Below are 16,568 nucleotides of genomic sequence, written 5' to 3' on the forward strand. Positions count from 1 at the left end.
TAACTTAAGTCAGAACAATAACATATTGATATGGACAAAATAAGTAAGTATCGAATTTAAGGACATAAATTTTCATTCTCTTCAGATACGTGTTAACGCCATATCACTGATTTCTACCACAACACATACCTCAGTACAAGTACATTTATACTCAAATTATATCCGTTTACTCGCTCTTCATTTAATGTAACAAATAACGTATGGCCAAAATACTCACGATGCTATTCTTATCTTGCTACACTAGTGGTCTCTATCGCCGCAATCTTATGATGAGATAAATGCAAAGGTTCAAACAGCCGCCAATGTTGGATAAATTGTCGCAGAATGAATCAATGCCTGTGGTACGTTGACATCTATAAGTGCCCAGATACCTGTCGGACTTAACGGCCACCATTGAATTATGAAAGCTATAACAAACATTGACCTGTTATTTGCAGCTTTTTTTAGACTTGTTAGCAGTAATCTCTGTTTGTATATCTTGATGAAGACCGCTTGTGTCTTTTCTGATCTTCCTCCATGTGATAATATACAGGCCACTGTTTAAGGTGAGGAAAATAAGAAGAGGAACCATTGTTAAAATATGATAAACAAGATCAACAAGGAAAGGCGGCGTTCAATGAACGTTAAGACGATGTTAGCTGTACCACCATTTACTCCATCAAAAAGACAACTGAAAAAGTAGTAATTAATAAATTTGAACATTTATAGTCAATATATAATAAGTGCTTCACAGATATCAGTATGTTATTTTTGCTACATACGGTAGCTTTTCTATGTGATTATTAGAAAGTTACGATCGAATGTTAAAGTATCTACCATAAAAGTAAATATAACAATCATATTTGCAGTATCTTAAAAGTTATTTATTGACTTACTATGACCCGGCAGGTCCACACTGTTTGAAAGCACCTGCGACCGAGGCACAAACAAACGGTATTCCAAAAGTCCATGTCAGAAGTTTCCAATCATATTTGCCAAATATTAGTTGTTTCTTGAAAACCATAATCATAAATGCGTTAATTGCAACTGTACCAGCAAAAACCCATACAAGTCGCAAAGCTCTTTCGGTCGCATATGCTCCTTCGTGACGACATAGTGAATATGGTCCATGTTGTGAACTATATTAAATCCTCCGTCACAAATGGCCATGTAGACGACAAAACGATTACTTCTTGACCATGTAAAGAATTTTCAAAAAATTCCATGCTTGAATGCAAAGTTAATGTAATAATGACGCAGACGAAGCTGCATAATATACAGACAAGCGCGGGGTATGTATATAATAAAAGGATCCGTTAGATAAACCATACACAGGTAAGTCATACCCACTTCTTAATCCTGATGTTTCACTCGTACTTGAATTTTCATTTCAGAATATTTTTTTCAGAAGATAATTGGTAATGTATAATATGTGAAGTTCAAGCTCAATAGCTGTACCTGCTCAAAAAAAAGCTTGAGATTCAGAAAAATCTGTATTGTTTGTTTCACAGAAATCAGGTTGTATTAATATAAGCTAATATAAGCAACAACTTTTATTAAACGAAGCTACAAGATTAATAACGCGACGCATTTATTTATGTTTATATGTTAGCCAGTTGAATGAAATGACAGAGATTAACATTAGAATTTTAAAGAGCAACAAATAAACCCTAAATGATACTACAGATTCTGTTAGGAGACAACATTTGTTATATGTCTGTCTGACCCTTTTATTTCGACCATAATGGTATAATAGACAATGTTGAAGACGTGGTTTGTTTGGACTGTACTGGACGCGTACTGGTTACCTAGGCTTTTTAAGGGTAATCGAAAATAACTTGTGTATGCGTTAGAATTTAAGATTATTTAGTACATTATACATGTTCTGTATATTTATTCACAAATAAGATTAGGTAAGACAAATGGATATATTTTTGCATTGCAAAATAAAAATCTGAAAAGCAATGAAAAGCGTGCTTGTTAGTGGCAAATAAAAGCGCAACAACTCTAGGAGCTTAATCAAAATGATTGTATGAAGTCATTTACATGTATGTACATATAATACATAAAGCAAATTAATAGTGAGTGGGAACATTTAATGATTAAAAAGATGTAAACAGTAATTACTTTTCATTTGGTATTTAGAACGCTATAGCTGTCTGTAAAACGAGTTCGAATGTAATGACGGTCGATGCATCCACAAAAGTAGGGTCTGCGATTTCAAGAATGACTGTTACAATACTGAGGATGAATATTGTGGTATTTTTTTCTATTTATAGTGTTCTTATTTATTTGTGTCGTCTGCATTTCTCAAATGTTCAATAGCTCTATATAATGTGGTATCACAAGTTTTGATACATTTCTATTGAAAACGTGTCCGCATACCCATACATGCACAGAGTTTTAACTTGAGTGCAGGTCAAATTACCCGCACTCCAGTTACCGCACTGTCTTTAGGGTAACTATAAAATTAAAGCATACTCGTTGATTTGCTACAGTTTTTTCAGAGGTTTCTTTATTCTGATTACAGGGAAAGGGATGAAGATAGAAAAGTTATATTTAGAGGCTCGTACATTGCTGACATTTGTCTAGGGTTTCCTATTGTGACGACTGGAAAAATACTTTTAGTTTGCCTACGATACAAAAGAGGGGAACATAAAATTACTTGGCAATCTGTAGGACTCGAAGACTTTAAATAGCATCGTGTCTCGATGTTCTTATTATTACTGTCTGGTAATTAAGTGTTTATTTATGACCCGATGAAGGAAAATATTTTTTACATCAGGTGTCACCACCTTTAAATTTTAAAATTCTCAAAAACTTACCAAAGTATACAAATAGTCTTCATCAAATTGTTGGGTATAAATTACTTTTCTTTGTAGAATTCCACGTATGCAAATCCATTTTGCTGCAATTTACATGTACAAGTGGAGAGTGTATACCAATACATCACGCTTGTGACGGCGAAGTTCATTGTCTCGACGGCAGCGATGAAACAGATTGTCACAGTGGTAAATATAGTACAAAATAAAACAATTTTTTCCATTCTCACTGATTTCCCTTTTTCTATGTTTTTATATACACATTTTTCACCCTTTTTCCTGTTAGAAATAGTAGTACCTTAAACGAACGTTTAGATCATCAGGGTGGGAAAGTCGCCATTTAACTTTTACAGTGTCGATATATCTTAAAAGCTACAGCTCTACATGTGAGGGACACATAGAAATATGCTGAAAGATGTGTCGTCTGTAGTAATGAACAAACAAAGAAGCAATGCATAGTGTCAACCTATCAATTTGGTTTTGTTTATTAGTAATATGATAGAAATTATATATTTCTCATTTATCTTTTGTTTAACATAGTTAAAGATATACTATTCTCATATTTGAGTACAATATCCTTATCACAGAAAACTGAAATCCACGAAATCCTTACTGAATATTTAAAATTTTAGTTAAAAAAGGGTTCTAATTTTGTATGAAAGCTGCATTCCCTATTAAAGGTCAGGTGAAGTTGGTCTTTTCTTTAATAAAAAACTGTCAGTTTTTTAATGACACTATATATTCATATTGTGACCACCAATAGCATATAGAGTTTATAACATAACATATCTATGTTGAATGAAGCCGAATCATGTTTACTTTGTATCTACAAAGAGGATGTGTAGTAGTTATAATATTTTCAAACATCAAATTTGAGCAAAGTATATTTTTAAATCTCATATTAACTGTGCCAAATCTTTGAATATGAACAAAATCAAGACGATGTAATTTAAGACTTTTATAAAACTGTAATAAGGAAATTCAAAATTGTAAAAAAGAACTGGTTTGTCAATCCCTATGAAGAAAGGTAGCAAATAAACCATATGGATTCATTATGAACCTTTTGGACTCTGGAATGAAAACGAGGCTAAATTGATCAAATAAGACTGGATCCAAAAATGATTTCTATTGGAGCATCACGTTGTCACACCGTATTACCGGCGGCAGTGATGGCAGATCACTGCAGTGATGGCAGATATCTGAAAATTACCGATCGATACAGGTAGGTTATAAATTTGGTTGGTTTAATTATATTAAACAAATACGGCCCATTTCATTGCTATAAAACTATTGTCCATTGAATGGAGATACTGTAAGGTAATTTTGGACTCGTTTTTTCCTGTTTTAAGACTATTTTGAGCAGGTTAAAAGTGAAAGCCTTGGAAAAATCCGTGAAAATGTCTGTTTTCTGTTCAAAATATCTCAAGTTTTAAGTAAATGGCAGGATTTCCTGTTATCAATATAGACGTTCATCCATTGGGGTCACGCAAGCCAAATATCTACCCCGTGAGTCTTTTCTTGAAAGTTTTACAGACGCTCAATCTTGTCCGGTCGAAGAAAAAATGCTGCCGTTGTAGGCAGATACATATTATAAATGCTGCCGTCGATGGCAGAAATACCATGAAAGTGGCTAACATTCTGACAGAAAATCAAGTTCAATCTTTTATCAATTCCTCTTTTCTTAGCGTCCTTTTAGTCAGAATTGAGACGTTAAACTATCATTTCTAATATTTTCTCAAGATAGAAAAGTTATTAACCCATTACCCCATGAGCATCTTGTGAAAAATGGCTGTTTTCATTGAAAGGTCTCCCGTTACAAGTTCAAGTTGCTATAAAACTATAAAAACTGCTTCAATACTAATCAAACTTGGCACAAATGTTGACTGGACCATTGCCTTTGTAACAACATGTTCAGTCTGAAATTTCCTGTTACCATAGCAACTAGGGGACATCTCAAAATTGCCAAAAATCACTATTTTGCGTTGATTTTTTCCATCAAAATTGATTTCAAAGTGCTGCCACTTCTCAATGGATTGAGATAGAGTCAAAGGCTTTTCAGCATTGGTTACACGTTACCTTATAATCGACCTGGGGCCATTTTTAGCCTCCCACAAGTCCAAAGTTTTCTTGGCGATGAGGGGGACTCAGCCCCCTTCAAACCCCTCAAATAGAAGGGGGCACATCCCCCTTCTGGCAACCCCCTGATGTTTCTTTTGCATGGGGGGGGGGGGGGGCGCGCCGAAAAAGTGGTCAATTTTTTTAAAACAACATTTATCAAACAAAAACAAGTGTTTGGGGGCCTAAATAAGGGATTTTTTCACCATTTGAGAAAGAAAAAAAGGAGGGGGGTGAAAAAGGCGTAGAAAGGCGTATATATCTGGTAATGGGTTAACAGAAAATGATGAAAATACCTGAAATTACCCAAAAACGCGTTTTTCCATGTTAAAACATGGCCTCACATATAATTTTGAAGAAAAATTGCTGTTTTGTAGATTTTTTGATTTTTTTCCATTAATGCGGTATGTGCATCGAAAAAAAGCTTATTAGCAACATGCAGTTACAATACAAAAAGTGATGATTTAGTACCACAAAATTTCACTATAAATAGAGAAATGAACATGAAAAACTTCATTTTTCTATAGAAAATATGATTTCCTTTCATTTTCTTGAAGCTTTCAAAATAACTAGGTTATCAAAAATAACGGAGGTGTTTTATTTTTATCGGACCTCGCATTTTAAACAAAATATATGCTGCACTGAAAGTCAATTGTAAAAAAATGTAATTTTTCTCTTTATTATGTTTTCTTTTCAGGACTGACAACACATCTTTTAAACTGGACATGGTGTCAGATGGGGCAATTTATGACTCATTTCTTTTACAAGATAATATATTTATGAAACTTTTACAAACATTGATATCGTATGTGTATAGATCACAAAATATTATTTCGTACCTTTTTTGCAAACAACATTACCGATATGTAACCTGCTTAGGTAGTCATTGTTAGTAAAACTGTCTGTGGTTTGTAAGTTACTTGCAATCTCCATTACCGTCCATGAACCTGCATCATTTTACAATTTTGCCGTGATGGGCTTTCATTAGGGATTCTGTTTTCACTATTTCATTGTCACATCCGTGTTATTTGTGCCGTGTGGCGGCTGTAAAAAGTCTCCCCGTACATTTAATCAATGATGTTATATTTTCGATCCTTGAAGATCGTTCAGCACGACATTATTGTTGTGTATACATTTTATATGGTATTTTTAGTTTGTTGTATTTGGCCTTTTCAATTTGGGTGGTTCCAGTATTCCTACTTGAATACTGTATAATCACCCTTACGATATGTTGCCTGCTTTTAAAATTTGTCTTTTGACGTCTTATCTGTGAAATGCAGGCTTCGTAACCTCAGATCCCCTTTCAAAATTCCATTTTATTTAGTTCCGCCCATTGTTTTCTCGTTTAGGGCACACGCTTTCTTTTTCTTTGGGACCATACGACGCTTTTCATGGAATGACACTACAGTGTCACATTGAAGGTTCCATGATGACCGCCGTATGAACACATCTGCGGATGTTTCTAAATTCAAAATTTCACCATTTTAGTGTTTAAATGTTGAATTCTGCTTAAGCCGGTGCTAGGGGGCGTGGACGGTAATTTGCAATCTCCATTACCGTCCATGAACAGGCTCAATCAAACCGAGCCTGCAACATTTACAATTTTGCCGTGTTGGGCTTTCTTTAGGGATTCTGTTTTCACTATTTATACGTCAGAACGCATCTCCTACAATCCTACAAAATTAAAATGTTTTGGGATCATGGCGCTAGATCCTCGAGAATTTGTCCTGCACATCAATTTAAACAAAGCTATGCTGATTGTTATGTTAACGATAGTTAATGACCGAGTGATTAACGCGTCGAACAAGTAATCTAAGGATTGCCAGCCGCGTAGGTTCAAGCCCCGTCAGATATAGTTGTTTCCGAGAGCAAAAAATCACACTCATAGCTTAGTACTGTTTGATTGCAGGAACAGATATGAGAATATTGTAAATAAGCTTATAGCTTCCAACAAATTCGAAATTAAACAAATTCGTACATGTATAAACTGAACTATTTGACTTTGAACATGCATATTGTATTCGACTGTAGTAACTAAATACATGTAGTGAAATGCTCTAATTGGAAGAGCGACGCGGTCAACTTTACATGTGTATAGTCTTTGGTTTGGAAAAGTAAGAAAACCATTGATGCTAACTCTAAATTACTTTGCAAGCATTTCTCAAACGCATTACTTGGACTTAATTTAAAATACACTGTCTCTAAAATAAAGTATGTCTGTAAGTGTAACAATTGTACTTAACTTGAGTGGAAATGTACTTAAATAGGTGAACAGTATTATATAGATCTAGGTTAACTGTTAACTGGGTTAAATTAAGACAAAGTTCTTACATAATATCAATCAAAGTAATGTTCTGGCTTTATTAGGAAACCTACTGCTGGAGATATATACGTCAGTAGTGATTAAACTTGATCAGAAGGCATTTAACAATCTTCTATCTTGTTATAGTTACTGCTCAAGTCTGCATTCCTTTCTAATGTTCTATTTTTAAACCATTTAAGGTCGCTACAGTAGGGTAATCATTCCAGATATATTTTAACTATATTTCAAGACAAACTGTAATTGATCATTTATGTCACTTTGTCACAATAAAGCACGTGTCTAAGATGAATAACTCAATTTACAAAAAATATGAATCTCTGTAAGCGTTGTCTCCCTTAGTTTGTATAAGGTGTCTGATCGTAAAAATATCTTTACTTAGGAAGAAAGAAATGAAAATACATTTACACTGGAACATGCACATTCCATAATGATATAAAATACATGTATGTATCCATGAATAAGTGACGTTTTGAAAATTAGAAGGAAAAAACAACTACAACTAGATTTAAAATAGATATAGAAACTTTCTATCTTATATCCCCGTCACTTCGAGCTTGCGTTTTTACTGTGTAAGGGCGACCTAGGACGCACTGAAATATGATAAACAAGACCGACAAGGAAAGGCGGCATTCTATGAACGCAGCCCCCATCCGACCCAGCAACAAGCGTCAGCGGCAAGGAGCCCAGGAGGACTCCAAAGAAAAACAGGACAGGGCACAAGGCAGAGTACGGGCAGGCAAACCACTACATCAGAATACATAATTAGTAACTTATAAGGAACTAAAACAAAACAAATAAATGATTTAATATAAGGCCCATTATGTCAAAAGGCACAGGGGAAGGGGACATGAGACACGGGGAAGGGGGGGGGGAAATAAAATAAATAAAAACTAGGGACAAGGGAAGATACTTACCGTAGACGAGAAACAACAAGAGACACGAGCAAAAGTGTCACCAAATCAGTATAAAACAACATAGACATACATCTGAGGAACACAGAGGGGCGCCGCCTTGGAACGGTCAGCAGCATAATAATGACTACTGGGGAGTTTAAACCGGTTAATGGTGCACCAAACCTCGCTCTTAGCCCCACCATGTTCCTATAAAACGAGACAGTGTAAATAAAATGAATCCCCGCCAAGTGAAATTCTAACAGTTGTTATGGTTACAAAAGGTTAAATAAGTAAAACACCAAAATGATCATGTAGAAACATATAAAAGTAAACCCAATGACCATAACAAAAGTACTCGATGTCTTAAAGGAAGACAGAGCAACAAGAATATCACCTACAAGGGCCCGACGAAGCAAGACAGAAGACAAACATTAAGGCAATTCAGTCCCAAAGGGCTTTAAGAACTGTCCATCATATAGTCTCCCACTTGGCCCGTCAGATGTAATCAAAAGAGGAAAGCGTAGTGTCCAACTGTAAATGGGTTGAACACTAAGCATGCGGTATGTCTTAAGATAGTAGGGTCATAACCCCTTTTAATAAAACGTTTTATAATTTTAGTAAACACAACAGAAAAATTACAATGACCCAAGATCTTACGAAGTTTGTAAACAACATCACCGTAAAAATCAGGCTGGCTAATCCCTTGTCGCAGAAGTGTTTTTAGATCACTATTGAATTTTGAAATTAAATTAAAGTTACGATTGTAAAATTTTGTAAAATATTTACATAATTTATAATAGCGGTAGCCCTGTTTTAATAGCTTACCGGTAATGAAAATATTTCGCTCGTTAAAATCCTTTACGTTGCTACAAGCTCTAGCAAATCTAATTAACTGAGATATATAAACTCCGTAAGATGTTGCGTGCGGTACGTCTCCATCCAAATGAGGATAATTTACTATACTAAAATCAAAGTCATCTCTTTTATCATAAATTTTCGTGTGAATCGAATTGTTTTTGATAGTGATATGAAGATCCAAAAATGATGTAGTTAAATTTCAAGAATTCGTTTTATTAAGTTGTAGCTCCGTAGGATAAATATTAGACACCATTTGATCAAAAAACGAATTATCTAAATTAAAAATGTCATCAAGATATCTGGAAGTGTTATTAAATGCTGATATAACATCTTGTTGTGTATTTTCAGAGAGACTTAACATAAAATCTCTTTCATAGCAATACAAAAACAAATCGGCGACCAGGGGTGCACAATTAGTACCCATAGGAATTCCTATAATTTGTTTGAATAGGGTATTACCAAACCTGACATAAATATTGTCTAAAAGAAAAGAGAGTGCTCTACAAACTTCGTCACAGGTCCACATAGTAATATTGTTTAACAAATACAGTTTGTAAAGAAGGCTTTTTGAGAGTTACATGCAAGAAATGTAACTTTTTCTCGTGCAAAGGTTTTCTGAATAAGGGAAATTAGTTTATCATTAATTAAATTATGTGGCAGTGTAGTATAAAGGGTAGAAAAATCGTATGTACTGACAGTTGAAGCCCGATAGTTCTTAATTTTTAATTTATCCAGAATTTCACCGGAATTCTTAATGGACCAAAATAGATGTTTGCCTGTATTTTCGTATACTTTATCACAGTATCTAATTACATGTGTTTTAATGGCAGTCAAACAAGACGTCAATAAAATAGAAAGTTTAGTTGTTGTGCTAGATGTAGAATTAGCAATGAATCTGGCTTTGTAAGGTTTTTTTATGTAATTTAGGAATCCAATACATAATAGGAAGTTTTAGTTCTTTTTCATCGATTCGGACTTTAAGACTGGAAATATTAGTAACATGATTGTTAACAATGAAACGCAATGAACGCCTTAAGATCGAGTTGCGACATTGTTGGGCATATAATTGGCCTGCAGTGCGACGTTGTAGTCTTTAATAAGACCATGACGTTTCCAGGCAATCTTGCTGTTGTCGTGAGAACGAGGCATGAACGCCATTGTCGCCGTACAGTCATAGTACTCACCCCAAAAAACGCAAGACACTGAAGATCCAGTAGGTCGCATATTCATTAACGCCGTAAGAACGCCATAGGAACGCATTATGAACGCCATGTAAGCGCACAAAGCAGACCGTAAGTGTGATGGTTGGCTGAAGTTTGGAATATATATACCGGCACATATCCCGTATAATTAAGATTCCTAAAACGAATTCGGCGTTTTCCATAGAATACTGGTTTGGGCCACCGTAAGAACGCCACGTTGGTGTGACGGGGACATTACATACAGTTACAAAGCTATGGTACTCACAGCCTTTAAATTTTAACAGAAAATTTGAAACCACCCAAGATACAAAGTAAGTTTCATGTAAAAATGAGATATAAATATTGAAAATTAAAAATACAGATACGCGCACGCATGCGCATGCAATTATAACATGATTAAAAGTCAACTTTCGCGATTATGTGTTAAGATTTGCGATAACATATTATTGAAGCTGTGTAAGGCCTGGAATAAAATATTGTTAGTTTCCCCTCCCGCTACCTACACACAAAATCACAGCTACCCTAAACATTTTATTACCCAGAAAAAATTGGTTAAACATTGAAGCAGAGATAATATTTATATCTGTCTCATGTTTTTTAATTGTTAATATACAAACTGGGGTAGATGTTGAATAAAACTTGAAAATATGGTTCTAAACTTAAAACAGGTGCTAAACTTTCACAATTTGTTTTGATCTCCTTATAATTTTGATAGAAAACAATATGTTGGATTAAAAATATTCTTTTTATCGATCAAACTAGTATGAGTCGGAGGGAGAAAACAAAGATGATTTTAAGCTTGTTTAATGGTACTGGTATCTCTGTAAGACAAATTTCATTTTGGAGAAATTTGTTCGTCGTTCGCTCTTCATAATGTACTATGTTGTTAATGTAGTAATGGAAGTTCCTTGTAATTTTTCAGTGAGAATTTAAACTTGTATGTATAATTAATGATGATCTAAAAACTTTTGCAAAGGTTTTTCTTATGAATGAGTACTTTAATCATCTTCATGACAATTTTCTTTAAATATTTAAGACATATTGTTTGACAAACGTGCTTTTTTCCATTAGAAAGAGAGTGGTTTGTAATGTTTTTAAATGAAATTAATTTATTTCGGAGATGCTTTTCATAAATAAATGTGAATTTGTCCTAGGCAGAAATATATTTCTGATCATTACCAACATGTTGTGTGACAAGGTTCATAACGCTAGCATGACTATTTCCAGAATAATTCCCCCCTGAACTTGGAATTTATATCAACAAATGTTACTTTTTACATATGGATAAGAGTTATAAAAATCAAGCTCCTGTATTCCCAGAATTATCTGCGTTTCATTTTTGAACTTAAGATAATTAATTGTTCTTTGTCATTACTCACATCATGCATGACAATGTTTCTAACGCTAGCATATTTTTTCAATTTTAACCTACAAACTTCAAATTTGTTTGCTCTTATTATTTTTGTTTTTTAAAATTTCAAATTGCAATATTTTCCATTAAAGCATAGAAATTTCTGTTTAACATTTATTGACAATGTCATATGCATGTTATGTTGTGCAAAAATATAGAACTTTCCTTCATTTTGTGCGACTCAAATATTTTATTTTTCTTTTATTCGCAATAATGAATGACACATTGAAGTATATAAGTAAAAGGGTTTACCTTCTTGGGGCATTAATTGTGAAAACAACATTCGAGAGCGCTTAACGTAGATATTAAACAAGGTTAGCTTTTAAAAAAGCTAGTAGCGACTCGCTTCGTAATTTTTTCCAGGGGTGTGTTTAAATGTAAAAATGACAGTTCTGTTAGCTGAAGAGACTTCAGCGAACATCAAAAAAAAGTGACATATAAAGTTATGGAAGCCAGTTCTCTCAGTTTATCAAAGAGGAATATGAGTATATATGAAGATGCATGTAAACAGATAGAATGAAGTCCCTATGTCTATGTAATAGAAAGAGCACCAAAACACGAGGCTATCTGATTTGTACGAGGGGGCGTAGCTCCCGAGTATAAATCAGATTGCCGAGTGTTTTGGTGTTCTTTCTCTTTTGTATCATAGTCAAACATAAAAACACGTTCCCTGCTGTCACAATATGAAACCCCGGCAAAAATGAACCAATGAACGAGCATCTAAATATGATATTTCTATCGCTTTCCCTTTCTCTTCCGTCACAATATGTAAACCCCAGCAAAAATGAACCAATCAATGGGCACGCTCTGGAGTGCGGGTAACTAATACCCGCACTCCAGTTAACGCACTGTACATGTATATGTATACGATTTAACTCTGACACATTTTCAACAGAAAAGTCCCCAAACTATGATACAAGCACATTTACTATATGGCCTGTTGACCTTGACCAGAAAAAATAATAGATAAGTAGAATTCATAAAGATGTCTCTTTATACGAAGTTAAGTTGTAATATGTTATTTAGTATTGGAATGAGTGACAGACACAAGTCCTAAAGTAAACACAAGTTGTCAATCAATTCAGCCAGAAAAGCCGGGATCCTATTAAAAAAATAGGATCCCGGAAATTGACCAGTTCAAGAATATAGTTTTCAGAAAAGCCGGGGTCGTATTAAAATATAAAGAGATCCCAGGAATTGGCCAGTTCAAAAATATTGTTTTCAGAAAAGCTGGGATCTTATTAAAACATATAGAGATCCTGGGATTTGACCAATTCAAGAATATAGTCTTTGATTTTTCCAATTAATTAGGCATATAATTACAAAAATGTATAAGTATTGTGATTTTGTTAATAAATAGCTCTAAATATATCTATATCCTAAGTTAAATTAATTTAACGTTCATTACATACAATAAAAAAAAAACTTAACGTTTAATGGCCTTTCATCACGACAATAATCAACACAAATATAGTTTATTAGTTTTTTCCTCTATATCTTATACGATCCCGGATCCCGGCCAGTAAATACATACACTAAATACCGGAAAGGATGAAATGACCGGAAAAAAGGAAAAAGAAAAAAAATGCACAGAACCAGATGTCGTTTATTTTAATTAACCAAACTAAAACTTACTACAGAGAAAACAGGACTGGTGAAATCGCTAAATCAAAAGTCAGTGTAAATATGATTTATTGAAAAGAATCCATGAAAACAAACATTTTAATCATCATTATATCTTTGCGCTCAAAACAATACTTGCTGTTTTTTAAAAATGGCGTGAAAATTGAAGGTTTTTTGACGCTATGTAAGATCAAATTTGATTGGCTAGAGTATTTTGGATCCTAGCCCTGATAGATAAATTTTGTAGAAAGCTGGAAGCCAAGCTTCGATTAAAATTTTGGATGGATTCGGAGTTTTAGGTTGTTTCTCAGTAAAATCCTAACGTAATACCGGCTCGCCGTGGCGAGCCGGCAAAAACATGACTGTCAAGTAAGGCGAAATGTCATTATTTATGTTGGACGTTTAATGGTTTTAAAACCTCGCAAGAGAAGAACCATAGACGATTTTATCGATGGAAAACTACAAACGACATAATCAGATGTGCTGTTTTGTGCCACTCGTGTTTTCGTCCCGCGACCCCGCCAAGCGTAAAAGTTGAGAATTAATAGCGGGGGCACGCTTATTAGCGGGACTCGAACGTAGGTTAAAAAACTTCGACTCGCGGGATCGCAGAACGAAATTTAATAAATTAAACGCCGGGGTCGTGGGCGAAAACATGCTAATTAGCGGTAGCGCGGGGAGAAGTTTAATAAATAAAACTTCGCCGTGCACATCCGCTATATAACGCGTTTTCTATGAAACATCTCCCCGCACTGCCGCTTATAAGCATGTTTTTGTCCCGCCATCCCGCCAAAAAAGCAACAAATCGAGAATCAACAAGATGTAAATTGGCGGGGGCGAAGAGCGAAAATACGTTAATTAGCGAGGGCGCCGGCGACGTTTGATAAATAAGTGATAAAGAACTGATTTCTTTCAGTCAAAATACCTATTTACCTATTAAAGGATGATGGCCTATATATAGCTGATATGCTTTAAAGAGAGAAAAAGATTGCTTTGCTCTGAGCTTTGAACTCATTCTTTACCGAAGCTCTGTGTTTTAACTGAAAATGAACACTCTTTCAGATAGGAGAATTTGCATTTAGCATTTAAAACTTGAAATTTCATTTTTATTAGATGTTCCCTTATTCTTAGCGGGACCTCTAAATTTTACTTTTGTTTTGTCAGTTGTTTTTGCGGCAGTACAACAACTGCAACAGTCACAACAACAGCAACAACAAGTACATGTATACGCAATTGTAATATGACGTTGACTTAAAATATGACCGCCGCCACGAGAAAAGGGCACTCGGGCATTTTTTTTTATCGATTTTTAGTTTTATGGCTAATATTTTAGGACATGCATTATTGTGCACGATGCACTTTATTTCACAGTGATATTGCAAATACTTTTTGAGATATAGAGGTTTAAAAGAGGACATTAATGCAACGTCAACGACAGATTTACGTAACGTCATAATAATTATGACGACGTCAAATGTAGTTTAGCAGATAACAAATGAGTCAAGTGTTTCAAAAGTTTTAATTTTGCACTTACTAGAATAATACTAAAATTTATAAAAGTAAGATATTAAAATATAATTTAAAAACTATTTTATAACACTATTTTCAAAATTATCGTATTCTTGAATAATACATGTAAAACAATTACATTTTATAATTATAAGACTTGGCCCCTGCTGTCATAACCTAAGAAACTTAAAAGCAAAACTTTAATTATAAAAATGGTAACAACTGAACTTGAAAACAATAACAAAATTCATCAGTCAGTCTGTACGCATGCAGCGTGAATCACTCTTCAGTGTATGCCGGGCACGTGCCATCTTGGTATGCAGGACGCACATATTTTCTTACGTTACGGTATAAATATTTGCGCCGTGTACGACTAATCCTGCGGGCTGTATGACCTCGTGAAAGGTTGTTGTTAGAACTTCAGTATTACGTCTTATCAGCGGAACTCTTATCTCCTCGCTATCTGTTCTTTCCTTTACAAACACAGCCGACTTGTTAGCAGCAGAAAATCTGAAGCAGTGTATTTCTGTATGCCTTTCACTTGTAGGAAATATCGCGTCAAATACGACTTCCAGTCATACCTGTGTTAAAATAATGTTATTTTATTAAATGCAGGTAATAATGTATATAACGTATATTCTTATTGAAAAATATACCATCTTTGTGAAAAAAGATTTTAGGTATTGCCTTTCTTTTCTTCTGTTGCATTTAAAATAAAAACGTTTTTGTTTGTTGCTACTATGTATGTGTATTGCTAGCGATCGGCGTGGCTGTGATAGTGATCATCATTATTATACATGCTTGTTATAATGTTTAAGCTTACATTATATTATTAACTAGTTATCGAAAATCTGTTTAAACTCTGTAGAAATTAATTACCATTTCCCTGTTTTGATCATTGTTTTCATTTCGATATAAAACAGGGAAATTGTTCCTTGCCGATTTATCCACAATGTCTGCAAATTGACTCAGACTCTCGCAATCAGACCTCTTGAATAGCTTTTTAATTCGCCCGAAGCCACCATCGACAAGACACCTTAGATAAAAATAAAATACAAGACTTAAAGAATGACAGTACAAACAAATTAGTTATCACATAACCATTAAAACAATGTAGTAGTAAAATCCACTTCGTCACATATTTTTGAGTAGGCTGTTACTTAATTATGTGTTCACTTATATCTGAATAAGATATGAGGATTTTATTAAATTTTGTGACGAAACATAAGGATTTTTATTACTTTAGTAACATAACCAACGCTTACGAATATGCCGCAACGATGCTATGTATAAATATATCAAGGTACTTACTTTGTATGCCCGGGAATAGCCATATTCAATTGAATGTGTTCATGTAACCCTCTGTTTACTCTCCAACAAAGATACGCCAGTGTGTATCTATTCTTATTTTGACCTGTTAACAAGAAAATGGAACGGAAATAACTTTATATTACTTGTTTTAGTATTATTAATCAATGAATATGCTGAATATTTTTATTCATAAGTTAATGTAAAAACAAGATTTACCTCCGCAATTATCTGCATGAAGATAAAGTCCTTTCTCGCCAAATCCGTAATTCTGTAAACAATGATGGAGCATGCTTTATACTGAATTTGGTCCATGTGTCCCAGTTATTATTTTATACATAAGGGGGTCACTATTTTAAAGAAGGGGTCACTATTTTATATAAAATACTAGCCGAGGATCATTGTTCTGTAGGGGTCACTTTACAATGTGACAACTGCTCTCGTCATAATAGTTTGGAGGAAAAAAAATGACGTGACGCCAAGAGACTACGTTGCTAGTGCTCTGTGACTTTTTATCTGCGCTTT

General features: G+C 34.3%; 1 protein-coding gene across 1 annotated transcript; it reads right to left on the reverse strand.

Moving 5' to 3' along the window:
* Positions 1 to 15,614: 15,614 nt before the first annotated feature.
* Positions 15,615 to 16,367, reverse strand: LOC132723865 (uncharacterized; the record flags this gene model as incomplete). The annotated part of the gene is made up of 3 exons (XM_060708670.1): positions 16,263 to 16,367; positions 16,047 to 16,149; positions 15,615 to 15,771 (listed from the first exon to the last, which is right to left on the reverse strand). Coding segments are annotated over exons 1-3 (333 nt in total), but the record flags the coding sequence as incomplete, so codon positions are not given.
* Between the last annotated feature and the right edge of the window lie 201 nt (positions 16,368 to 16,568).

The sequence above is a fragment of the Ruditapes philippinarum genome, unplaced genomic scaffold (genome assembly GCF_026571515.1).
Source record: "Ruditapes philippinarum isolate M1 unplaced genomic scaffold, ASM2657151v2 ctg2547_1_1_1_1, whole genome shotgun sequence".
Lineage (NCBI taxonomy): Eukaryota > Metazoa > Mollusca > Bivalvia > Venerida > Veneridae > Ruditapes > Ruditapes philippinarum.